At 39.4% G+C, this 27,296-nt stretch overlaps 1 protein-coding gene across 2 annotated transcripts in view; it reads left to right on the top strand.

Moving 5' to 3' along the window:
* The first annotated feature begins 2,386 nt into the window (after positions 1-2,386).
* Positions 2,387-27,296, top strand: part of LOC133654078 (transmembrane protein 47-like) — a 76,837-nt gene continuing 51,927 nt past the window's right edge. The window contains exons 1-2 of one of the 2 annotated variants that reach the window (XM_062054075.1): positions 2,387-2,409; positions 2,604-3,021. In XM_062054075.1, the coding sequence (XP_061910059.1) occupies positions 2,793-3,021 (229 nt within the window). In that variant the 5' untranslated portion in view covers positions 2,387-2,409; positions 2,604-2,792. Of the gene's footprint in view, positions 2,410-2,453; positions 3,022-27,296 lie in introns of those variants that run through there. The other variant, XM_062054076.1, reaches the window with a different exon arrangement.

The raw sequence follows: 27,296 nt of genomic DNA, 5'->3' as shown, positions 1-27,296 counted from the left end.
GGGTGAAGTAGAAGGCGGCGATGTACGAGCTGCGCACCGACGGGCCTCCGACCATGTTGTTGACGTAGGGCATCTCCAGGCGTTTGCCCAGCTCATGGAGCCATCCTCGGGGAATAGACGGGAGGACAACAGGGTGACAAGAACTAAATCATCCAGACTAGAGATAAATTGTATTATTATGTTTATCTTATCTAAAAATAAATATATTTATTAATTTTTTTTAAAAAACTAAATACATTTTTACTATATTTTGCTAAAAACATCTAAATTAATTGTATTTTTATTTGTATTTTTTCTGACTCCTTATTACATCCAGCCATAGAATTATACCTTAAAATAAACATATTTGAAATAATTAATTTTAACTGATCATAATAATTCATTAAAAATGACCATATTTAATTATTAAAATAATTGCTTGTTTATCAACAACTTTAGCATTTTATTCATTACATTTTGAAGCTCTCAGAAGCCAAGTTATGTTATATTCCTTAAGATTTATTTATGCAAGTTTGAAGTATCAATTATCCAAACACAGTTTTGTTTGCATATTTTCAGGATGTATATATATATATATATATATATATATATATATATATATATATATATATATATATATATATATATATATATATATACACCGTATTTTTCGGACTATAAGTCGCAGTTTTTTTCATAGTTTGGCCGGGGGTGCGTCTTATACTCTGGAGCGATTTATGTGTGAAATTATTAACACATTACCGTAAAATATCAAATAATATTATTTAGCTCATTCACGTAAGAGACTAGACGTATAAGATTTCATGGGATTTAGCGATTAGGAGTAACAGATTGTTTTGTAAACACACATATGTTATAGTTATTTGAATGACTCTTACCATAATATGTTACGTTAACTTACCAGGCACGTTCTCAGTTGGTTATTTATGCCTCATATAACGTACACTTATTCAGCCTGTTGTTCACTATTCTTTATTTATTTTTTTTTCCCCACACATACATATTACGCTCTACCACGGTATCGAGCACTATTTTTTTGGATAATTTAATTAAGACATATATATATATATATATATATATATATATATATATATATATATATATATATATATATATATATATATATATATATATATATATATATATATATATATATATATATATATATATATATATATATATATATATCAGTGGCGTACAGTCACTAGAGGCAGGGGAGGCACGGCCTCACCTGCCATCATGGAAAGAAAAAAAAAAGTAAAAAGAAAAAAAAATAATTACATTTTTATATGTATCCAGTGATTATACTAAAGTTATTTTCCATTTAACTTCACCAGTTTTAGATTATTTTTATTTTTATTTTCACATTTGCCGTTCAAATACTGAGAAGAGACGGTGCGGTGATCAGCAGCCAGTTGAGGCATGTCACTGCGTTGTGCCTCAACATGGATTGTGCACAATGACTCGGCTAACTGCTGGCCTGCTGTGCAGTGAGACTGTATTGCTATATGATTTATATTATACATTTCCATAGTTTAGTTAGCTGAGGTATATAATGTACAGTGTATTTTGTCAACATCTGTATGTGTGTAACGTATTTCTTGTGCTGAGCGATCATAATACTGCTGCGAAGACGCACTGTGAGAGGCTCGTCTCATAACCCCGCCTCCTGGTGCCAAGCACCTCCGCCGCAGAATGCACCGCCCGACGGGAGCGCCGCGGCCACACCAACCAAAGCCCACACCCAAACCCTCCACGTGCAAGACCGAATCCACCCAAAAAAAGTCACTTAACAAGAAGCCAAAAAGTGCAAAAACAACAATGCTCGCGCGGCGCGCCGGAGTAGCCGTGAACAGGCACACAACATTAGGTACACCTGCAGACTGCAGCACGGATTTCATATTTCATTCATTCACAACTCTTCCAACACGAACACCACTGTTCCCGCACTTATAAGTAAAGGTAAGACCATAATAACGGTTTTTTAATTAAATGTGCTTTTTTGTGTGCTACAGTTTGTATGTGTAAAGTTAAAGTTAAGTTAAAGTACCAATGATTGTCACACACACACTAGGTGTGGTGAAATTTGTCCTCTGCATTTGACCCATCCCCTTGCTCACCCCCTGGGAGGTATGAGCTTTTAAACATAACCCGTTAACTGCTGCCAATCAAAAGGGTGAATAAGCTACTCTTTAGGGTTCATAAGTTTGTAAATCTGACTGTGATGAAGTCAGTGCCTCACCTGACATGAACCTCACCGCACGCCACTGATATATATACATGTATATATATATGAAATACTTGACTTGGTGAATTCTAGCTGTAAATATACTCCTCCCCTCTTAACCACGCCCACAACCAAGCCCCCGCCCCACCACCTCCCGAAATCGGAGGTCTCAAGGTTGGCAAGTATGTTGGCAAGTATGGGCCACAAGTAAGCTTTTGAAAATGAGCAAGACACGCTGAGATTTTAAGGGAAGCCATATCAGATAGTCACGTGACAACCTCCCCTTAATTCTTCCTACATGTCGCTTAAATGAGTTGAGACGAGTCCTGCCGTAATGGCTCCTGATAATTGTCTCGGTGTGCTTCCCTCCTTCTAGGACCCAGTGTACCTGCCGGTCCCCCAGGACGTGTGACGTCAGCGGCTTCAGTCCTGGCGCTCCCGGGTGCTCTGCTTCAGTCGTGCCCACCAGGCGCATTTCCCGTCAGGCGCGCTTTAACACGGCGGAGGACACACCCACGACAAAGACCCCGACTTTTCTCTGCGTCCTCGCCCCCGCAGCGCCGACATGTCCTCCGCCGTCACCGAGACTGAGGAGTCGGTGCGAAGCTCCGCGCTGACGCCGCTCAAGCTGGTCGGGCTGATGTGCGTCTTCCTGGCGCTGTGCCTGGACGTCGGTGCCCTGATGAGTCCTGCGTGGGTGACGGCGGACGACCAGTACTACCTGTCTCTGTGGGAGTCCTGCTGGAAGGCGGCCAGTACCGACAGGTGGCAGTGCAGCAGCACGCTCAGCTCAGGTAAGAAAGGCTCCACGCACACTTACTGTATGGAGACCCTCGAAAGCAGGGGTACCCAACCACCGGGCCGCGGCCCGGTACCGGTCCGTGGATCGATTGGTACCGGGCCGCACAAGAAATAAAGAAATAAAAAGTTATTTTTATTTTTTATTTTTTATTAAATCAACATAAAAAACAAAAGATACACTTACAATTAGTGCACCAACCCAAAAAACCTCCCTCCCCATTTACACTCATTCACACTCATTCGCACAAAAGACTTGTTTCTTTCTGTTATTAATAGTTCTGGTTCCTACACTATATATCAATATAGATCAATACAGTCTGCAGGGATACAGTCCGTAAGCACACATGATTGTATTTTTTTTGTCCCCCGGTCCGTGGGACAAATTTTCAAGCGTTGACCGGTCCGCAGGTACAAAAGGGTTGGGGACCACTGCTCTAAAGCACAGGTGTTACATGCAAGGCCCACGCATCATTTTATTTGGCCCTCGAAAGCCTGGAAATAATATTCGTCTGTAAAGTACTTTATCTTTTCTTACTAAATCTATTTTTTCTTTCCATTATGAAAATACATGTACTCCATGCAATCTATTTTTTTTTTACCTAAATATTGTTTAACAATGCAACAAATATATTATCTTTCATTCAAACCATTTTTTGTTCCAAAAAAAAAAATATATTTTTTATCTGCTTGACTTATAGAAAACCCAAAACCAGTGAAGTTGGCACGTTGTGTAAATTGTAAATAAAAACAGAATAAAATGATTTGCAAATCCTTTTCAACCTATATTCAATTGAATAGACTGCAAAGACAAGATATTTTATGTTCGAACTGAGAAACGTAATTTTTTTTTTGCAAATAATCATTAACTTACAATTTAATGGCAGCAACACATTGCAAAAAAGTTGGCACGGGCATTTTTACCACTGTGTTACATGGCCTTTCCTTTTAACAACACTCAGTAAACGTTTGGGAACTGAGGAGACACATTTTTGAAGCTTTTTCAGGTGGAATTATTTCCCATTCTTGCTTGGTGTACAGCTTAAGTTGTTCAACAGTACGGGGTCTCTGTTGTGGTATTTTAGGCTTCATAATGCGCCACACATTTTCAACGGCAGACAGGTCTGGACTACAGGCAGGCCAGTCTAGTACCCGCACTCTTTTACTATGAAGCCACACTGTTGTAACATGTGGCTTGGCATTGTCTTGCTGAAATAAGCAGGGGCGTCCATTAGGGTTGCGAATCTTTGAGTGTCCCACGATTCGATTCAATATCGATTCTTGGGGTCACGATTCGACTCAAAATAGATTTTTTTCGATTCAAAATCGATTTTTTTCGATTCAACGCGATTCTCGATTCAAAAACGATATTTTCCCGATTCAAAACGATTCTCTATTCATTCAATACATAGGATTTCAGCAGAATCTACCCCAGTCTGCTGACATGCAAGCAGAGTAGTAGATATTTGTAAAAAGCTTTTATAATTGTAAAGGACAATGTTTTATCAACTGATTGCAATAATGTAAATTTGTTTTAACTATTAAATGAACCAAAAATATGACTTATTTTATCTTTGTGAAAAGATTTAAACAAAGTGTGTTGTCAAGCTTATTAGATGCGATGCAAGTGTAAGCCACTGTGACTATATTGTTCTTTTTTTAAAAAAATTATTATAAATTAAATGTCTAATGATAATGTCAATAAGGGATTTTTAATCACTGCTATGTTGAAATTGTAACTAATATTGAGACTGTTGTTGATAATATTCATTTTTGTTTCACTACTTTTGGTTTGTTCTGTGTTGTGTTTGTGTCTCCTCTCAATTGCTCTGTTTATTGCAGTTCTGAGTGTTGCTGGGTCGGTTTTGGAATTGGATTGCATTGTTATGGTATTGCTGTGTATTGTTTTGTTGGATTGATTAATTTTAAAAATAAATAAATAAATAAAAAATCGATATTTTAAAAATGAGAATCGATTCTGAATCGCACAATGTGAGAATCGCGATTCAAATTTGAATAGATTTTTTCCCACACCCCTAGCGTCCATAATTACGGTGCTTGGATGGCAACAAATGTTGCTCCAAAACCTGTATGTACCTTTCAGCATTAATGGCGCCTTCACAGATGTGTAAGTTACCCATGTCTTGGGCACTAATACACCCCCATACCATCACAGATGCTGGCTTTGCGCCTAGAACAATCCGGATGGTTCTTTTCCTCTTTGTTCTGGAGGACACGACGTCTGTTGTCACCCAGCCTAAGTCGCTGGATCATTGTTTGCCGTTGGCGACTGCAATGCGTTCAGGTTAGCGTCATGCTATTGCTTGTTTATGTTTTTTTTCCATGCCAAGACTCGCGGGCTTATTCACCTTATGCCTTCTCGTGCGCAAGTTTGCTGCGGCACGCTTTAGTTTGTATTTGTAACTCTAAATTCCAATAATTACATAATCTTTCTCTTACCTGCACATTGCTCCTGCTGCTTCATGTCCTTTTCCGCACCGTAAGAACACAACTTGTGCATCAATGCGACCAGAATGCCACAACCAGTTTTCTACCGTAAAAACAGTTTTACATTAACTGCTGAAAAACTCGGGCTGCCAAACGATTAAAATATTTAGTTGCGAATAATAGCATTTCGTTCATAGTAAAGTCAAAATTAATTGCGATTAATTGCAGAAAAAAATATAGTTTTTTGTCATTAATAAGTGTACCATAGACCAGTGGTTCTCAACCTTTTTTCAGTGATGTACCCCCTGTGAAAATGTTTTTAATTCAAGTACCCCCTAATCAGAGCACAGCATTTTTGGTTGAAAAAAAGAGACAAAGAAGTAAAATACAGCACTACGTCATCAGTTTCTGATTTATTAAATTGTATAACAGTGCAAAATATTGCTCATTTGTAGTGGTCTTTCTTGAACTATTTGAAAAAAAAGATAGGTTTTTATTTATATTTATAAAGGATTTTTGAATTGTTGCTATTTTTAAAATATTTAAAAAAATTCTCACGTACCCCTTGGCATACCTTCAAGTACCCCCAGGGGTACGCGTACCCCCATTTGAGAACCACTGCCATAGACAGATCATTTTTAAGTTTTTAATACCATGACTAGAAAATGTATTTGCTTTAATGAAATGTTTTGAAACAGTATGCTTTTTGAAACAGCTCAACACGAAAAGGATATAAACACGTTTTTAAAGAGAATTTAAAAAATACTTGCAGAGCATTGGTGTCTTGTTAGATTTTCTATTTTGTAGGAATACATAACTTGTTATACTGCTTTAGAAGCACTCGCATTTAGAGGAGAGGAGTTACACTTCCATGTTTAGATAGCAGTTTCATGCATTAAACATGCATTAATTGCACAAAATGTGGATTGTTACGATCATGCTTTGATTATCAAAGATGTTAGGTGATATTTTTTGAATTAATAAATGTTTCTGATATTCTCTACTTTACATTTTGTGCAAGTTATTAGTAGTTTATTTTGGACAGGTTAAAAACAAAGCAAAATAAAAAAATAATGAAAAAAAAGAAATATTCTTTGTTACATTACAGTAAGTTACAGAAATAGAAAAAAAAATGTCACAATGAAAACACAAAAAATTAATTCAACACAAAATGGTTAGGTTTTTCATATTCAAAAAGGAGTGGGAAGAAGTTAACCTTATTTACTCCCACCCCTTATTTTATAAATCAAATAACTAGCTTTCTTATCATCATTATTATTATATACAATGATACATTTACCGGTCTTATTGCAATATATCACTAATCTTTTACCCGTTTTACTCACTTTTCTTTGGCACATAAATACAATATATAAGTACAATATACACATACTGTATCTTGTCACATGAATACAAGCACTAATTGATAGTAACGCCAACCAGTAAGAAGTAAATAACTACCCAAATAATAATAATAATAATAATAATAATAATAATAATAATAATATTAATAATGTAAACACTTTGTGATTGTTGGAAACCCTTTTTTCGTTTTTTAAACCAAATGGACATTGGACATTCTTTTAATTCTGCATTCAAAATGTTCCATAGTTAAACCCCACATATCGAAACACAAAAGCTTATTCGTGTTGTGCGTACATTCTGAATTTTAAGATTGAAATGACCCCTTAAATTATAACCCATTTCCCTTTCAGTGAAAACCTTTTGCACAGTTACAGGCAGTGAATTGTTTTCTGCTTTATATGTAATTTGTACTGTTTGCAGTCCACCAGATCTTTACATTTAAATAGTTTTAAATGAAAGAAAATGTATTTGTGTGATCACTATTGTTTTGTTGGTTAGACCGGATGTGAAACGTTGCGTTATTAATGTGAAGCCGCCAACCGGACGTGTGTGATTGCTATGAGAAAAGACTTGCCATGTTTTGACAAAAATCTCTGATAAAAGTGACTCTAGACTTCCTCTCTACCGTCTTTGTTTCTGCTGAGCTTGTATTCAATCTTACTAAAGCAGTTCGAGTAACAATCTACATTTTATGTTTTCAATGCACTTAACTGTAATTCAAACACGGATGTGAAGCTTCTCCTCACTCCAGGCAGCAATGCGCGCTCAGGGTTCGCTCCAATGATGTCGTCTCACGGCGATTGAAGGTAAAATTGTCTTGTCTTGTCCGGAGAACGACTTGCCATGGCTCTGGAGCTGACATCTCCATAAGGTCCCCCTTTCTTTGTGCAGTTCTTCTAGCTATTTTCGAGCCTGTGACACAACAATAACTGGACGCCATTAGATATTTTTCCAAACTATGGAACGGGCAGATGGTCAAAAACGTTAATTGCGCGTTAAAAAAATGATTTCCGTTAAAGGAACTTATAGTTAACGTATTAACTTTGACAGCCCTAGTAATAACCAATTTAAATTTTACGATAACATTCTTGCGACTGAGCTGTCAGTTTTTTTCCATAAAATCTACAGGTATTTTTCTTTTACATTGTACGTAAACAAATAAATAGTATTCAAATGCATAGGAAATTGTGTAATAATATGATTTACTGTTGGAAGCGGCCCTCTGAGTTCAAACATAACTGCGATGTGTCCCTCAGTGAAAACGAGTTCAAAACCGTAGCTCTAAGGGCACTTGTGGAAGTACAGTGCACTTGCACAACACTTAATACAGTGATTCTCAAACTGTGGTACGTGTACCAATAGTGGTACGCGGGCGCCATCTAGTACTACACCAAAGAATCTCTTGATTAAAGTACAGTGTTTATTTTTCCTATATTCAAACACAGGGTTACTGTTCGAACTGTGTGTAATGTTAAACAAACATATGAAATATACTTTTCAAATAAAACCTCTGCCTTGTTTTTAATGAATACTTAGGCCTACTATGCTACTGATCATCTTGGTCATTATGGTGGTACATGGTGAAAAAAGCTTGAGAACCACTGACTTATAATACAACAGTTTAATACATTTTTCTATCTTTACAAAGAAAAATACAATGCATAGTTGTAGATAACCGCAACTTACCCCACCAGGCATGCTCCAATTGTTTGTATTGTGTTATATGTTATTCTACGCCATAATTGTTATTATGATTATTCTAACTGACCCTGTTTGTTGACACTCAACTGCAGCATTGTTTCCAATATAGCACATTGATGAATGAAATCGGACAAATATACACTATTTGCACCATTGGAATTGCCGCTACCTCGCTCATTACACATACTATAATGGGACTGTTTGTGAATGTAATGTAGCTTGTTGTTACAACTCTGTACTGTAGGTAGCTGTGTGCATCGCAGTGTTTCCCATAAACTGCCAAGATACCTTTGGCGGTGGGGGCGTGGCTATGGGCGTGGTCACCATGACATCATCGAGTAATTTGCATAATTTACTACAATGATATGATTTTCTCTAAAAAGGCTCAAAAAATGTATACTTACTAATTAATAATAACAGTTTTGTTTTAAACGTCCATCCATCCATCCATTTTACAATATAATTACAACACTTTATGTACATATTTATATACAGATTTGAACAATAAGTTATTCACTGAAATATATTTATTAATTGTGGTTCTTACAAAAAATATATCTTATAAAATATAAAAGCTAAAATGTCTCTTAAAGCTCTGCCCCTTTAATTAGTGCATACTAAATAATTTAACTTTAGCCTACTACTACAACCATATTATTTACCAGCAACATAAAGTGAAACAGAGGCAGAGGTGTCCTGCCACAGTCAGTAACAAATAAACAGAAAACAGTAGTGGTGGTAGATAGACACAGAGCTTCATCAAACATCTGATCCGTCTCTCTCCAGCTGTCCTTTCAAAATAAATGCATTCAAATCCCGAAAATAAAAATTAAGAAAATCCGAGTCGGTACTGCACAGGTTTAGACCACTTTTGAACTTGTTTGCCAAGACGTCTTACCCTCGTATTTTGATCCGGTCGGTCCATACTTCTTTTACTTCGTCGTCATCGTCTTCTTCTTCTTCTTCTGGCCCACCAGGTGAATTAAGTGCTATTGGCGGAGTTACAATGCATAGTAGGCTACCGCCACCTACTGCACCAGAATTGTAACTACAAGCTACATTCACAGACAGAGTCCCATTGCTTTTATGAGCGGTCGAGCAAGTCAAAAGCCGAAAAATCTGTCGCTGTCCGGCTTGGCTGCGTGGGGGCGGTGGTCCCTGGTTCCCTGGGCACCACACCTACTGTTTGTGGGTTGGGCTCTCGGGGAAGCTGGGGCCGTACTCTGGCTCCCACACACACACTGGGAGTCAAATGTATTGTACATACAAATTCACATATACTCACATACATACATACACACATACATAGGTACCTACGCTCCCACATACATATACAAATACAGTACATATTTACATACTCAAAGTTCGTACATCCACACGCACATTCATTATACACATACACATACTGTACATATACATTCATTGTACAAACATACATATACACATACTGTACATATACACTCACTGTACAAACACATGTACACATTCTGTACATATACAAGTACATATACATACATACACTCATGCACATAATCACGTTTCATCAAACATATATTAACGTTGTTGCCCTAGGGTAAACTGGGTATAACACATGGCACACTGACAAAGCTTAACCTGAGAAGCTTTTTTAATTTTTTTTATTTGTGGCGGACGTAATTCTTTCGTGGTGGGCCGCCACAAATAAATGAATGTGTGGGAAACACTGCATCGTAACTCCACTTCTTAGCAATAAAACTAAATTAATACGTCTCTATGTTGTGATATTTAGGCTCTAACAAATATACATGTAGAATATATCCACTTACCAGGGAAGGAATTATATATTAAATATATGTGTTGCTATGTATTCTATAGAGCATAAGTTTTTTTACGAGTATGAGCTTTATTTCGGGATGACACTATCGAGCGACACTGATTCCCGTGTCTGAAAAGCTTTGCGTGAACTCTAAACATGGTTGAAAGAGCGTGTTGGAATATGCAACCTTTTCTGAATAAAATTATTCTATAAATGCCAATTTTTGCAGTGAAAGTTGCATACGCACATTTCAACCCTGCTGACTCAACTTCTACGTGTGCAGAAACCTTTATAAATATCCTCACAGAGAATAAAAGAAGACGTAGCGAGAGGGATCAGTGTTGTCTAGATACTGTTTGAAAAAAATTGTGACTAGCGATTTCTCTTAAACCGATACTAGTATCAAATCTGTGTTTTTGAAATTGTGCAGGTGCACAAACATTCACATTTCTGTTCAACCAATGCCTTTCTACTTTTACAGAATTTTGGGACAGTAAAGTTGACTAGTAATTTAAATACTTTAAATACTTAAATACTTCAATAAAGTAAATAAAATGATAACTAAAAAAAGAATACATTCAAAACTAAGAAGTAAAATCCACAAGAAATTGTCATAATTATTGCAGCAAAACCAGCAACAATGCAGTAGCGTACACAGAGAATGTGCAAAAAATTACTTTCGTGTGTTGTAATTCGATGTGTTCCCATCTGATATCGATATCGAAACAACGTGTCTTAGATTTTATTGGCATGCATCAAAAATGTCCGATACAAGCAATCCATTTCAGGTTCCACTCTAGCAAATCTATCCAGCAGCTACCAGAGGCAGCGGTCAAATCCCACGTGAACGGCCAAGTGCGATCACTCCCATTTGTGCTTGATTGTTTTTCTATGCCCTAGAAGTTTACGCACGTATCTTATTTGTATTTTCCCATCCAGACAGGGGTGAGCAAATACGTAAAGGAGACACTGCTGTGATTCATTTAACTAATGAGGCATACTTTGCCAAGACGCCTTTTTTTGGCTGGGTGAAAATCATGAATCCTGGAGTTTTACTAACACTTATGTGAAAAAGATAACAGTTTAAATTTAAAAAGACGGTATTAATCCAAGTCATGCTTGTGTGTGTGTTTGTGTTGTCGTGGGGATTTGCGTATGTGTATGCATGCCCAACAGTGCCTTCTTCCGGCTGGATGCAACTCCGCGAATGAAGCTTTGTTTCAACTGAGACGATCATTATAGATTTATTAGCTTCCTGGTAGCCTCTTTTACAATTTTATTACACGTGTCGTAATGAAAATGGCATTGTAATATATTAATTTGGTATTGATGCAAGTGCAATATGGTGTATCGTACTTGCATTCAGTGTAATGTAATGTTTCACCTTCCCAGGGCCCTGGACTTACTGCAGCCTCATATGCACGCAAGAGCAAACATTCTTAAAGTACCAGTAGAGTGAAAAAACAAGTTGACTTTATATGTTTGTATTTCATTGTATCCATTAAACCATATCCAATTGTATTTACAATCCGCAAAGTATGTGAAAATACCATATAAACATCACAAAATGCCACAAATTCAGTCAGCCATTATGAATATACCGCTCCGTACGTCTTCGGTAATTTCCATAGATTGACGTCACTGAAGTAACGCTTCTGCACTCTGACCATAATATCAGATCAGTCACACTGGAAATACGCAAAAATTAGAGCGAGATGTGCTGTCTATCATTCACAATTCTTATATAAGACATGAACACATATGTTTTTCTTTTTTTTGTGCATTCCAAGTCGTAAATAGTCCTTCAATGGGGGCTCTCTATTTTGCCCACAAAACCCTCCAAATAACCATCCAAAATCCGCCAATAATAATCTTTATACATATCGTGACCTGAATATTAACCAAGTATTAGCGATGTTGTTATTGTAAGCGCTAATGCAGACAAACTATTTTTTAGCGGCGGATTGATAGCACACAGCCAAGTAGCCCTCTGCTGCTTTACTGTGAGCCGGCTGCTATGTCCTGCTGCTCCCGCATCATCGTGTCTCAGCTCGTCAAAGTTATTCTATAGATTATAAATGATGCTTCTCATCAGGATATTAGAAGGATTTAGCCGTAAATCTAGAAGTTGTTCATCTGTGACATTTAATTCATACCCGTAGATGGAGACAAACACACACAACCAAAGAGGGTGTCTGCAGGGAGACTTTTCCTTGTTAACCCTTCGTGTGCATCATGATTAATTCTTCATATAAACGGAAGATATGGACATCCTATAGGTCGTCATCGAAGTAAGAGCAGACATTACACAGTAAGCTATCGTATTGTTGTGTCCAGTGGTGACGGCGTGGTGCGGTTTCGAGAGTGGCCGTGCCAGCAACCTGAGGGTTCCTGGTTCAATCCCCACCTTCTACCAACTTCGTCACGTCCGTTGTGTCCTTGAGCAAGACACTTCACCCTTGCTCCTGATGGGTCGTGGTTAGGGCCTTGCATGGCAGGTAGGGTTGGGTATCGTTTGAATTCGAACGATTCCGATTCCGATTCTTTGTTTCGATTCCGATTCCTGACGATTCTCGATCCCGATTCTTTTAAGAGGCAGGGTCAAAAAAAGTTTTGGATATTTTAAATGAGCTAGCTAACCTACAGTCTTTCTGAATGAAATAGTCTGACATTCTCCATCAATTTTAATTCTATTAACTTTTTATGAACTTTACTATAAATTCCTCACAGGGCTGTTCTCAACTAGAATATAAATATCAAATCTATGAACTTGAATATAAATATTATAAATTATGAATACATTTTCCCAGGGGTACACTTTCCTCAAGAGAGCTTTATTTTTGAAAACCTCATGAAAACACATTTACACATAAGTGTATGATGCTGCAGGATACCTCATGAAAACACATTTACACATAAGTGTATGATGCTGCAGGAAACCTCATGAAAACACATTTACACATAAGTGTATGATGCTGCAGGAAACCTCATGAAAACACCTTTACACATAAGTGTATGATGCTGCAGGAAACCTCATGAAAACACATTTACACACACAAGTGTATGATGCTGCAGGTACTTAAAAATGTTACCGTGCTCCCACTGATGGGCTAACCTGGTGCAGAAAAGCAAATAAACAATAAGAAACAACTTGCAAAACCCAGTCCAGATTAGCAGCAGGTACAGTATAAAATCAGAGACAGTTCTTGTTTAGGAAAATGACCATATCCACCTTCTCAGGCAGGATGCGTGAGCGTTCTGGACAGATAGTGTCTCCTGCTGTGGAAAATACACGTTCGCTGGGTGTGGAAGAAGCTTGAACGCATAAATAGGAGAAAGCGAGATATGACAGCAAAGGATAAGTCTTTTGTTAGTTCCACTGGACCACCACCATGCAGCAGGGTCGTCAGACATAAGTATCGGTGGAACGTCCTGGTACATCTGCAGCTCTCTCTCCACTCGTTTCTTGATGGACATGGAGCTCTGTTATTTCGCGGTTATTTCATTTTTTTTTGTAAAGTAAAGCCACACTTTCGACCGCCGACGCCCACTATCCATGCTTGAGCTCGGCTATGCTAACACTTCCGGCGGTGGGCGCTTCTTCGTTGGTGTTCAGCGGCTTGTTCTTCCGGTTCGGCGGACATATTTTTTTCCGGTCGGCAGACTGACTGGGTATCTAAAATAGGAATCGAAATTTAAACTTTTGAACGATTCCGGGAGAATCGGAAAGTTAGTCCCGGTTCCAATCGATACTCAATACTCGATACCCAACCCTAATGGCAGGTCCCGCCATCAGTGTGTGAATGTGTGTATGAATGGGTGAATGTGGAAATAGTGTCAAAGCGCTTTGAGTACCTTGAAGGTAGAAAAGCGCTATACAAGTATAACCCATTTACCATTCTTGTTTAGCTCTTAGCAATACTGCTAAATGATGCCTAGTGTTTCACTATAGTTGGATCTGTTTAGCAGAGCTTTAAAACTTGTAGCTCATCCTCCTTATGTTTAGGATCAACATTATAAGTAGAGATTTCCGATAAATGCTTTAAAGGCCTACTGAAATGAAATTTTCTTATTTAAACGGGGATAGCAGATCCATTCTATGTGTTATACTTGATCATTTCGCGATATTGCCATATTTTTGCTGAAAGGATTTAGTAGAGAACATCGACGATAAAGTTCGCAACTTTTGGTCGCTGATAAAAAAAGCCTTGCCTGTACCGGAAGTAGCGTGACGTCACAGGTTGAAGGGATCCTCACATTTAATAATACCTGGGATTTATATAGCGCTTTTCTAAGTACCCAAAGTCGCTTTACATGTTAAAAACCCATCATTCATTTACACCTGGTGGTGGTAAGCTACTTTCGTAGCCACAGCTGCCCTGGGGTAGACTGACGGAAGCGTGGCTGCCAATTTGCGCCTACGGCCCCTCCGACCACCACCTATCATTCATTCAACATTCATTCACCGGTGTGAGCGGCACCGGGGGCAAGGGTGAAGTGTCCTGCCCAATTTCCCCATTGTTTACATCAGCAGCGAGAGCGATTCGGACAGAGAAAGCGACGATTACCCCATTAATTTAAGCGAGGATGAAAGATTTGTGGATGAGGAACGTGAGAGTGAAAGATTACAGTGCAGTGCAGGACGTATCTTTTTTCGCTCTGACTGTAACTTAGGTACAAGGGCTCATTGGATTCCACACTTTCTCCTTTTTCTATTGTGGATCACGGATTTGTATTTTGAACCACCTCGGATACTATATCCTCTTGAAAATGAGAGTCGAGAACGCGAAATGGACATTCACAGTGACTTTTATCTCCACGACAATACATCGGCGAAGCACTTTAGCTACGGAGCTAACGTGATAGCATCGTGCTTAACTGTAGATAGAAACAGACGAAATAAGCCCCTGACTGGAAGGATAGACAGAAGATCAACAATACTACCAAACCCTGGACCTGTAACCACACGGTTAATGCTGTACCGCCTGGCGAAGCCTAGCAATGCTGTTGCTAACGACGCCATTGAAGCTAACTTAGCTACGGGACCTCGACAGAGCTATGCTAAAAACATTAGCTCTCCACCTACGCCAGCTCTCATCTGCTCATCAACACCCGTGCTCACCTGCGTTCCAGCGATCGACGGCGCGACGAAGGACTTCACCACATCATCGATGCGGTCGGCGGCTAGCGTCGGATAGCGCGTTTGCTATCCGACTCAAAGTCCTCCTGGTTGTGTTGCTGCAGCCAGCCGCTAATACACCGATCCCACCTACAGCTTTCTTCTTTGCAGTCTCCATTCTCCATTAAACAAATTGCAAAAGATTCACCAACACAGATGTCCAGAATACTGTGGAATTTTGCGATGAAAACAGAGCTGTTTGTATTGGGATACAATGGTGTACCAATACTTCCGCTTCAACCATTGACGTCACACGCAAACGTCATCATACATAGACGTTTTCAGCCGGAAGTTTCCCGGGAAATTTAAAATTGCACTTTATAAGTTAACCCGGCCGTATTGGCATGTGTTGCAATGTTAAGATTTCATCATTGATATATAAATGATCAGACTGCGTGGTCGGTAGTAGTGGGTTTCAGTAGGCCTTTAAAATGTAATATCGGAAATTATTCGTTTTTTTTTATTAGCGGTTTTTTATTTTATTTTATTTTTTAAAAATTAAATCAACATAAACACAAGATACACGTACAATTAGTGCACCAACCCAAAAAGCCTCCCTCCCCCATTTACACTCATTCACACTCATTCACACAAAAGGGTTGTTTCTTTCTGTTATTAATATTCTGGTTCCTACATTATATATCAATATATATCAATACAGTCTGCAAGGGATACAGTCCGTAAGCACACATGATTGTGCGTGCTGCTGGTCCACTAATAGTACTAACTTTTAACAGTTAATTTTACTAATTTTCATTAATTACTAGTTTATATGTACCTGTTTTTATATTGTTTTACTTTCTTTTTTATTCAAGAAAATGTTTTTAATTTATTTATCTTATTTTATTAATTTTTAAAAAAAGGACCTTATCTTCACCATACCTGGTTGTCCAAATTAGGCATAATAATGTGTTAATTCCACGACTGTATATATCGGTATCGGTTGATATCGGTATCGATAATTAAGAGTTGGACAATATCGGAATATCGGATATCGGCAAAAAGCCATTATTGGACATCCCTAATTATAAGTTTATGGATCATAATTTTTCCCAAAGTAATTGTTGGCTCTGACAAAGTCTGCATGTTTTGCATTGTTATTGGTGATGAAGGGATCTGAGGTTCATACCTCTACGTCACGCGATGACGTGTCTGGCTCGCTCATTATCTCTCAAAATGGCTCGGGAATCTCTGTGAGATTGATTGATTGATTGATTTACTCGCAAACTTTGGAAGTCTTTCGGTGCCATACATCAGACATATATGATGATAGCTTCAATGTAGAGACAACTTGCTTTTCCATTCTACTAGTACTTTTAAGTTAACGAGAGAATACGCACAAAGCTTGATTTGACTGACAGTGAACGAACACCAACATTTTAAGGTTACTCTACCAAGAGTGCATATCTTGGACGAAGGTTCCTTGTGACATACAGTATTTACTGTAAATCAATGTGGAGAATTCTGCGTGGCCAAAATCTGCACCTTTGCGCAGCTTTTCCCTCTTCATGCGTATGGGAGAATTGGGCTTTTGGTGAATAGTCAGACAGTTTTCACTCAGGTGTTACTGGAAAAACACTATTTTTCTTGCAACAACCTGAGAAATCCTGGAGAAACTAATCTGGAACCTAAATCTGGAATTAGTGAGCCTTGGTAGTAACAAACAAACTTCAATTTACTTCCACTGCACACTGGAAGCTGATTACAAGCACACCAAGTATTTTACTTCTCCACATTAATTCTACCTTTTACGTTTACACAGGCTTGGGAAAACACCATTAGGTGCTCTGTCTGCTGCCTGGATCGTGTGTGTGAGTGTGAATGTGCTTGTGCGTGTGTGTGTGTGTGTGTGTGTGTGTGTGTGTGTGTGTGTGTGTGTGTGTGTGTGTGTGTGTGTGTGTGTGAGCGCCATCAGCGGCCACATTGAGCTGACCTATTTGTGGACAGTCTCTTCTGAATATTTCAGGACACGCCCTTATTTCCACATTTTTATTGCTTCATTGCACAGTACTTCTTTGCCTTTAAGTCCACCCATCAACCAGCACATCACTGCTCTCCAAATTCTATTGGCTGTTCAATGTGTCAGTCGTTAGGATTGGATGTAATTTGCCCGAAGTACACACAGCGGCACCTCACTTTTTGTAGTTCTATGCCACAGTTTTCGTATGATTAGGTTTTTGAAAACGTTATTGGCCGTAATATGTCTCGCGTTTTTTTTCCACGAATTGGTGACTCGGTACAGAGTCTCTGTGAAGAATGGATATCGTGTCACGGTCGAGAATGTGGTGGCAAGGTGAGGCGGACACAATTGCAGGGAAGCAAGGACAAAACAACAGTGGGGTGCTGCTCAAAAAGGTTTATTCCCAAGTACTGGAGTAATTCAGGATTCCAAAATACATAATAGGGATGTAACTATAAAGAATAATAATAACCGCGGTAAAACTCCTGGCGGTTAGTATTACCAATTTAAATCAAAACTATCGAAAAACTGTGATTGATCTTTGAAACAAAAGAAAAGGGAAATTATACAAAATGTTTAGAAAGGGATTGATAACAGCTCGCTAGCTTAAATGCTTACATAAAAAATAAGTGTCTTTTCCCATTAAGAAATGACATTCCCCAATCTAAACTTATGTAAACAAAATGCTGTCTGAGCAGCTAAGATATTCAAGTGTGCACATTGAAACTACAGGCTGTGCTCTCTTAGAACAAAGTGACGGTTCTTTCCTCAGAGGAATACAAGACAGAGGTATTTTTACGGTGCGTTCAAGAACCGCTGAATAGACTAGACACCACACAAAGCCCACCAGAAATAAAAAATAATAACAATAGATCTTATTTGTTACACTCTTTTCATTTAAATTTATCTGAAAGTGCTACAGTACAAACCAATATTTTAAAACAATAAAAGCTTTGTCATTAAAACAAAACTAAGATGCAGGCCCAACCCCAATGTTCCCCCTCACTCACTACCACTGCACTCTCGAAATGAAGCAACAAGGGGTAGAGCTTTGTAATCTTCCCTAGGAATTGGGACACCACTCGCTACGTAATTTACAATCAGGTACGTAAGTGATTACGTAGTGACATTTGCACATTCGTCCCACCTAGAGTTGTCCCGACACCAATATTTTGGTACCAAACTGTATACTGTTATGTATTTCAATACTTTGATACTTTTCAAAATATAAGGGACCACAAAAATGTCAAGCAGCTTCAGCGTAGCATTAAAACAAGTGAGTTTTTTTTGATTGATTGAAACTTTTATTAGGAAATGGCACAGTTCAGTACATATTCCGTACAATTGACCACTAAATGGTAACACCCCAATAAGTTTTTCAACTTGTTTAAGTCGGGGTCCACGTAAATCAATTCATGGTAAGTGAGTGTAGGAGTTTGAGTAGAAAATGCTGTATTGCTGTTTTGCTTTTGGGTGTTCCAGTTGTTCAAATAGAGAGATAGGAAAGAGCTTTCATAGAGTCCCGAAAGAAGTGGTTCTAAAGGTAATAAAGTCAGGAACCGCCATCTATGACTGTTGACTCTTATGAATTTTTTGAAGGTATGTAGTGTTAATGTTTTCACATTCGCAAGCTTTTTGTAAGTATTTTACGTTAGCTAGCGTGGCTATCTTGCTAACGTTACAAACAAACTTTACAAACTGGCATGTAATATACTAACTATAACTTATGCAGAAATTGGGAAATTTTCTCTGGCCCTACCTCTAAGCGAGTTAGCATCTGAAATCCCTCACTTTGAATGGCTAGAATTATACCCCCTACCCCTTATGTCCACTAACCCTACATGCAACGAGTCATTGGGATAGCACTACCCTCACGGGAATGTGGAGAATGTAGGGATAGGGCTAAAAAGTAGGGCGAGGGCGTGTATGTGGACTGGCCCATAAACACCATCAGTGAAGCATAAGAAACACAAAACATGCACAAAAGTGGGTTTTCTAGCAACGTGTCTATTTACTTGAGTTATTTTAAAAAAATTACTTGGTAAAAAAGATTTCAATGTGTGTGGAAGTGTTTTTTGAGCACATTCAACAATACAGTGATAATAATGATAACCTTGATCAGTTTTGGTCACGATAATCGTGATATGAAATTTTCATATCGTTATTTCCTTAATACAAAACAAAGTAGAAATGTCCAAAACATACAAAATAAGAGAAAAGCTAAGAGAACGAATGTTGATGCTAGCTTGGAGAGGCTTTTACCACACGGGACATATGTCGACCAGACAGATGAGACCACAAACTGAGAAGTAAATACACAGACTAATTAGACAACTGAATACACTTTGACTTGACATGACACCAAGGAGAGAGGGGATTGGAGGCAAGACACAGGTTCAACTCATGACACAAACAAGCACAATGTAACAAAAACAAAGGAGACTGAATTGACAGATTCAAGCAAGGGAATACTCTGTGAATATGCTTTCAGACAGTTGGTGCCTATTTATTGAATTCTGTTCTTTTTTTGTTGATTGCATCTACAAAATAACACACCATAGAGACGAAGAAATATGCTGATCGTAGCATTCAGTGTACATTGTAGACCAGGGCTATTAAACTCACACACCGTGGGCCAAATCTGTCCCGGGGGTGACACCAGATTGGCCCACGAGTTTAGTTCAGAAAACTTGTAAGAGTAACACTACTGTCATAGAGATGCTCTTTGACTATTGTAGTTGTTAAAAAATGCAGAGCGCTAGACAGGGCAAGTAACTCTGACAAAATAAATAGACAACACTCAAATGTCCACTACAGAGGACACAGGTTCTCAGAAATCTACAAAATAAGAACAACACTGTCATGACCCGCTGCCCACTTCATGTCTTAGTTTATGTTTAGTATTATTTTTTCTAGGGCAGCATGGTGTGACAGTGGTTAGTGCATGTGCCTCACAATACGTAGGTCCTGAGTAGTCCTGAGTACAATCCCGGGCTTGGGATCTTTCTGTGTGGAGTTTGCACATTCTCCCTGTGACTGCGTGGGTTCCCTCCGTGTACTCCGGCTTCCTCCCACCTCCAAAGACATGCACCTTGGGATAGGTTGATTGGCAACACTAAATTGGCTCTTGTGTGTGAATGTGAGTGTGAATGTTGTCTGTCTATCTGTGTTGGCCCTGTGATGAGGTGGCGACTTGTCCAGGGTGTACCCCGCCTTCCGCCCGAATGCAGCTGAGATAGGCTCCAGCACCCCATGCGACTCCGAAAGGGACAAGCGGTAGAAAATGGATGGATGGATTATTCTTTCTATGTTTAGGTCTAGTTCTCTTCCCACTGCCACTTGGCTTCTTTTTTGTTTACGTTCTGTTGCTAAGAGTACACACCGGCATTTACTTTGTGATCAGTGTTTTCACCTGTGTGCTAGTAATCATGCCCTTTGTTTATACCTGCCTCGCGAACCACTCAGTTTGGGTTTTTTGTCCGCCATTGGCGACTGTTTATGTTTGCGTTTAGTTCTATGCTGAGGTAATTTAGCTTGTGGTGCTATGCTTCGCTTGCAGCAGAGTATCCTTCATTTTTTGACTCATAACTGGAATAAACACCATTCTCAGCTTCATGCTGCTTCCTGCCGTTGGAAGTGGAAACACTCTGCTTTTTACCCTAAGAAGACGAGGAGTTTTTGTGGGGTCTAGATTGCAAGCTAGTCCCAATCGACTCCGTTTGGCCCGGTGACATCGCCAAGCTGACCACAGCGCCTTCTGCACGTCATTCCGACTTGTGGACTCAATTAGTTTCTCCACCGAAGCGAAGGGCAGACAGCATTGCTTTCCTCACCACCTCAAGTGGGTAATGATATTCCCCATTTTGCCAAGTTTTCCATGTCGTGGGCTGTTAGTCAGAGCAAGAAGCCGTCGTACCGTTTTGATGTCATGCTACACAGCAGCAAGCACAAGGGCTGCATACGCAGATTCTGGATTTCTAAATTCCTTGAGCTAGCCACCACCAACATACACTGCTTTATCCATTGTTAATTATCAGAAAATGTTTTCAATGGCTAAAACAGTAGATCATCTGCAGCCAAACAGTCTCACCCATTTTGGCTTACCAGCTCCCCAAGACTCAAGCTCTCCTTCTAAGACCAGTACCCGCACCATGCAAGACCAAAGTCTTGGAGCCACCTGTTTCCAGTAAATGCTCGTCCAAGCCTCCAAGTGGTCTAGTTTCTGCTCCACGAAAACTTCCTGTTCCTCCTCCAAGGCAACTTCCTCTTCCTGCTCCATGGCGACTTCCTGTACCCGTCCTGCATGAACAATGTGTGGTATCCACGTATGTGGCAAGTTCATGGACGCCCTCTGCGCCATCAGCAGCAAAGCCCAGGACCCAGGCGTGGAGCTCTGCAGGTGCTGAAAGTCAGTTTCAGCCCTCGTTCGCCTCCTTGTGGGTAACAAGTGTGGCCAGTTTGTGGACGTGTGTCTTGCTAGCTGCAGCGGCGTTGGTTATCGAAATCGCATTGACATTGAGGTTTTAATTAGTGTGGTAAATAACCGCAAGAGGCCGAGTTTTTTTTTCTCCATCGTCACTGGCATTGAGTGACAGCCATGTTCGCCAATCAGAATTGTTGAGCCTCGCGTTTGTTCATCTCTCGCTTCAAACAAAGAAGAAAGACGTAGTACCGATTTTTATAATAATAATAATAATAATAATAATGACATTTTTTGTGGTCCCCTTTATTCGGAAAAGTATAGAAAAGTATCAAAATACATTTTGGTACTGGTATCAAAACATTGGTATTAGGACATCACTAATATTTATATATGTATATATACCAAAATGTATTTTGAGAATGTTTGATACTTTTCTAAATAAAGGGGACCACAAAAAATTGCATTATTGGCTCTATGTAAAAAAAATTAAATCCTATGTTATATTAAATGTGTTTCTTATTGCAATCAAAGAACAATTTGGGCATTAAATAACATCGTAAATATACTAGAAAACGTCACTATTATGTGGTAAGCATGCGAATGGGTTACAAAAGCACCTAACTTGGCTGCTGGCGTAGCAGTAACATATTGTGTTATTTCTCATTGTATTATTTTGTCAAAATATGAGGAACAAGCGGTAGGAAATAGATGGATTATTTTGTTCATGTACTCTTACTATCTGGTTGTTTTGTGTTTTAACATGTTCCATTTACACTTCTGTTAAAATGTAAGAAGCACTAATTATTATGTTGTTTGGATACTTTACATACGTTTTTGGTGATACCACAATTTTGGGTATCGATCGATACCAAGTTGTTACAGCATATATACATATAATATACATTGGTCATATTTAAATACCCAGTGTGTCCAGGGACATATTTCCCGAGTTTATAAACATGATAAAAATTTAAAAAAGGAAAAAATATTTAGTGATGGTAAATAATCTCGATGTGATCATTGTAGTATCGATTAGATACGGCTCTTGCACTTGATATCCCTACAATCGATATCTGTGTGGACCTACCCTTTTGTTTTGATTGGGAGATATTGTATCCTCCTACGCCTACGGTCTGTAGTGAAGCATGTTTCACTATTCCTCGTCCTGTAGGGATGAGATTTGTAAGAAAAAAAGTTTTAATTAAATTAAAGTACCAACGATTGTCACACACACACTAGGTGTGGTGAAATTTGTCCTCTGCATTTGACCCATCCCCTTGATCACCCCCTGGGAGGTGAGGGGAGCAGTGGGCAGCAGCGGTGCCGCGCCCGGGAATCATTTTTGGTGATTTAACCCCTAATTACAACCCTTGATGCTGAGTGCCAAGCAGGGAGGTAATGGGTCCCATTTTTTAGTCTTTGGTATGACTCGGCCGGGGTTTGAACTCACAACCTACCGATCTCAAGGCGGACACTCTAACCACTAGGCCACTGAGTAGGTTTTTGTCGCCATGGAGGCGAGGATTAGTGATTTAGAAGTAGCTAAAACACTACGGAGAGACACTAGCCGCTCGCTAGCTATAATTTAAAGCACCACTTGCACCACTTCAGTGTTTATAGATCAATCAAGCCCTAAATCACAAGTGTCTCAAAGGGCTGCACAAGCCACAACGACATCCTCGGTACAGAGCCCACATAAGGGCAAGGAAAAACTCACCCCAGTGGGATGTCGATGTGAATGACTATGAGAAACCTTGGAGAGGACCGCATATGTGGGTAACCCCCCCCCTCTAGGAGAGACCGAAAGCAATGGATGTCGAGTGGGTCTGACATAGTATTGTGAAAGTCCAGTCCATAGTGGATCTAACATATTAGTAAAAGTCCAGTCCATAGTGGGGCCAGCAGGAAACCATCCCGAGCGGAGACTGGTCAGCAGCGCAGGGATGTCCCCAACTGATGCACAGGCGAGCGGTCCACCCCGGGTCCCGACTCTGGACAGCTAGCCCTTCATCCATGGCCACCGGACCTGTGTGTCTCCCCCTCCACAAGGGAGAGGAGAAAAGAAAAGAAACGGCAGATCAACTGGTCTAAAAAGGGGGTCTATTTAAAGGCTAGAGTATACAAATGAGTTTTAAGAGGGGACTTAAATGCTTCTACTGAGGTAGCATCTCTAACTGTTACCGGGAGGGCATTCCATAGTACTGGAGCCCAAATAGAAAACGCTCTATAGCCCGCAGACTTTTTTTGGGCTCTGGGAATCACTAATAAGCCGGAGTTCTTTGAACGCAGATTTCTTGCCGGGACATATGGTACAATACAATCGGCAAGATAGGCTGGAGCTAGACCGTGTAGTATTTTATACGTAAGTAGTAAAACCTCAAAGTCACATCTTAAGCGCACAGGAAGCCAGTGCAGGTGAGCCAGTATAGGCGTAATATGATCAAACTTTCTTGTTCTTGTCAAAAGTCTAGCAGCCGCATTTTGTACCAAATATAGTTCACCTATATCGTGAGGTTTAAACCCAAACTACGTCCATTCTCCATCTTCTGTCTTTCCTTTGTGCTCGCAAGAAGTGCTGTGTGTGCATGTGTTGACTAACATGCGCCACGACTTCTATGCCAGCATCGTGTCGATGAAAAAAGAAAGTAAGGTTTCTTTTCAAAAGCAGTATAGTACCGTTTTTAATTTATTAGTACCGCTGTACTTTATGAGTATCGGTATACCATACAACCCTAATATAAAATCATGATGTCACAGGAGTGTATCTCTGGACTTGCTAGTTATGAACAGGGTGAAAAACACATATTATGTTAATTATCAGATTTTTTTCTATGTACAAAACTGGTGTGCTATCATAACTGGAACTGTCCAGACGTTATTAGGATGATGCAATACAAAACGTGTTATTAAGTGCTTTGCGATCACTATAAACCTTGCGACCCTACAAAACTTGTTTACTTGGTTAAAAGCTACTCTGTTTATGTCCAAGCAGAAGCAGCTACAACTGCCATCACATCAGTTAAAGGCCTACTGAAAACCACTACTACCAACCACGTAGTCTGATAGTTTATATATCAATGATGAAATCTTAACATTGCAACACATGCCAATACGGCCGGGTTAACTTATAAAGTGCAATTTTAAAATTCCCGCCACACTTCCGGTTGAAAAACTCCTTTGGATATGATTTATGCGCGTGACGTCACAAAAGCAACGGAAGTGGTTGGACCCCATCGGACCCGATAGAAAAGCGTCTTGTTTTCTTCGACAAAATTCCACATTATTCTGGACATCTGTGTTGGTGAATCTTTTGCAATTTGTTTAATGAACAATGGAGACTGCAAAGAAAAACGTTGTAGGTGGGATTGATCGGTGTCTTAGCGGCTAAGTACAATACTGTAATATCTGTGATATTTGCATTAGTGTACTGTCTTTAAGGGTTTGGGGAACGCGCATGCGCGAGTGAGTTGGCGGAGAACTTGTGTGTGTGAGCGTGAGTTTTGGCTAACAGCAGCTTGTGTATGTGTGTGCATTACTTTTTGAACTACAACCAGTTACCGCTTTTTAATAAAGCGATTGAGCAGCGCTTCCTCGTCTGTGTGACTCCTTCTCCACTGCGGGGCATTACAATACTTACAGCAACACAACAAGGATTACTTACTACGCCTAGCCGATGCTTGCCGCCAAACCCACGGATGAAGTCCTTCGTCGTGCCGTTGATCGCTGGAATGCAGGTGAGCACGGCTGTTGATGGGTTTCTATCTTCATTTGAGAACGATGCTATTGCGCTACCTCAGTAGCTAAGTGTGTCACAGATGTATTGTCTTGGAGATAAAAGTCACTTTAAATGTCCATTTCGCGTGCTCGACTCTCATTTTCAAGAGGATATAGTATCCGAGGTGGTTTAAAATACAAATCCGTGATTCACAATAGAAAAAGGAGAGAGTACATAGTTCTGTGAGGTCTGGTTGCTAAGTTAGCTTCAATGGCGTCGTTAGCACAGCATTGTTAACCTTCGCCAGCCTGGAAATCATTAACCGTGTATTTACATGTCCACGGTTTAATAGTATTGTTGACTTTCTATCTATCCTTCCAGTCAGAGGTTTATTTATTTTGTTTCTATCTTCATTTGAGAACGATGCTATCGCGCTAGCTCAGTAGCTAAGTGTGTCACCGATGTATTGTCTTGGAGATAAAAGTCACTTTAAATGTCCATTGCGCGTGCTCGACTCTCATTTTCAAGAGGATATAGTATCCGAGGTGGTTTAAAATACAAATCCGTGATTCACAATAGAAAAAGGAGAGAGTACATAGTTCTGTGAGGTCTGGTTGCTAAGTTAGCTTCAATGGCGTCGTTAGCACAGCATTGTTAACCTTCGCCAGCCTGGAAATCATTAACCGTGTATTTACATGTCCACGGTTTAATAGTATTGTTGATTTTCTATCTATCCTTCCAGTCAGAGGTTTATTTATTTTGTTTCTATCTTCATTTGAGAACGATGCTATCGCGCTAGCTCAGTAGCTAAGTGTGTCACCGATGTATTGTCTTGGAGATAAAAGTCACTTTAAATGTCCATTTCGCGTGCTCGACTCTCATTTTCAAGAGGATATAGTATCCGAGGTGGTTTAAAATACAAATCCGTGATTCACAATAGAAAAAGGAGAGTGTGGAATCCAATGAGCCAGCTTGTACCTAAGTTACGGTCAGAGCGAAAAAAGATACGTCCATCACTGCCTCTCAAGTCGTTCACTGTAACGTTCCTCATCTACGAATCTTTCATCCTCGCTCAAATTAATGGGGTAATCATCACTTTCTCGGTCCGAATCTCTCTCGCTCCATTGTAAACAATGGGGAATTGTGAGGAATACTAGCTCCTGTGACGTCACGCTACTTCCGGTACAGGCAAGGCTTTTTTTTATCAGCGAGCAAAAGTTGCGAACTTTATCGTCGATTTTCTCTACTAAATCCTTTCAGCAAAATAAATAATAATAAAAAAATAAATAATAATAAAAAAAATTCATTTCAGTAGGCCTTTAAAGGCCTACTGAAATGATTTTTTTTTATTTAAACGGGAATAGCAGATCCATTCTATGTGTCATACTTGATCATTTCGCGATATTGCCATATTTTTGCTGAAAGGATTTAGTATAGAACAACGACGATAAAGATTGCAACTTTTGGTATCTGATAAAAAAAAGGCTTGCACCTACCGGAAGTAGCGTGACGTAGTCAGTTGAACATATACGCAAAGTTCCCTATTGTTTACAATGATGGCCGCATGAAGTGAGAGAGATTCGGACCGAGAAAGCGACAATTTCCCCATTAATTTGAGCGAGGATGAAAGATTTGTGGATGAGTAAAGTGCAAGTGAAGGACTAGTGGGGAGTTGAAGCTATTCA

The sequence above is a fragment of the Entelurus aequoreus genome, linkage group LG07 (assembly GCF_033978785.1).
Source record: "Entelurus aequoreus isolate RoL-2023_Sb linkage group LG07, RoL_Eaeq_v1.1, whole genome shotgun sequence".
Taxonomy (NCBI): Eukaryota; Metazoa; Chordata; class Actinopteri; order Syngnathiformes; family Syngnathidae; genus Entelurus; species Entelurus aequoreus.
The sequence above is the reverse complement of the archived record's forward strand: the minus strand, read 5'-3'. Positions and strand labels throughout refer to the sequence as shown.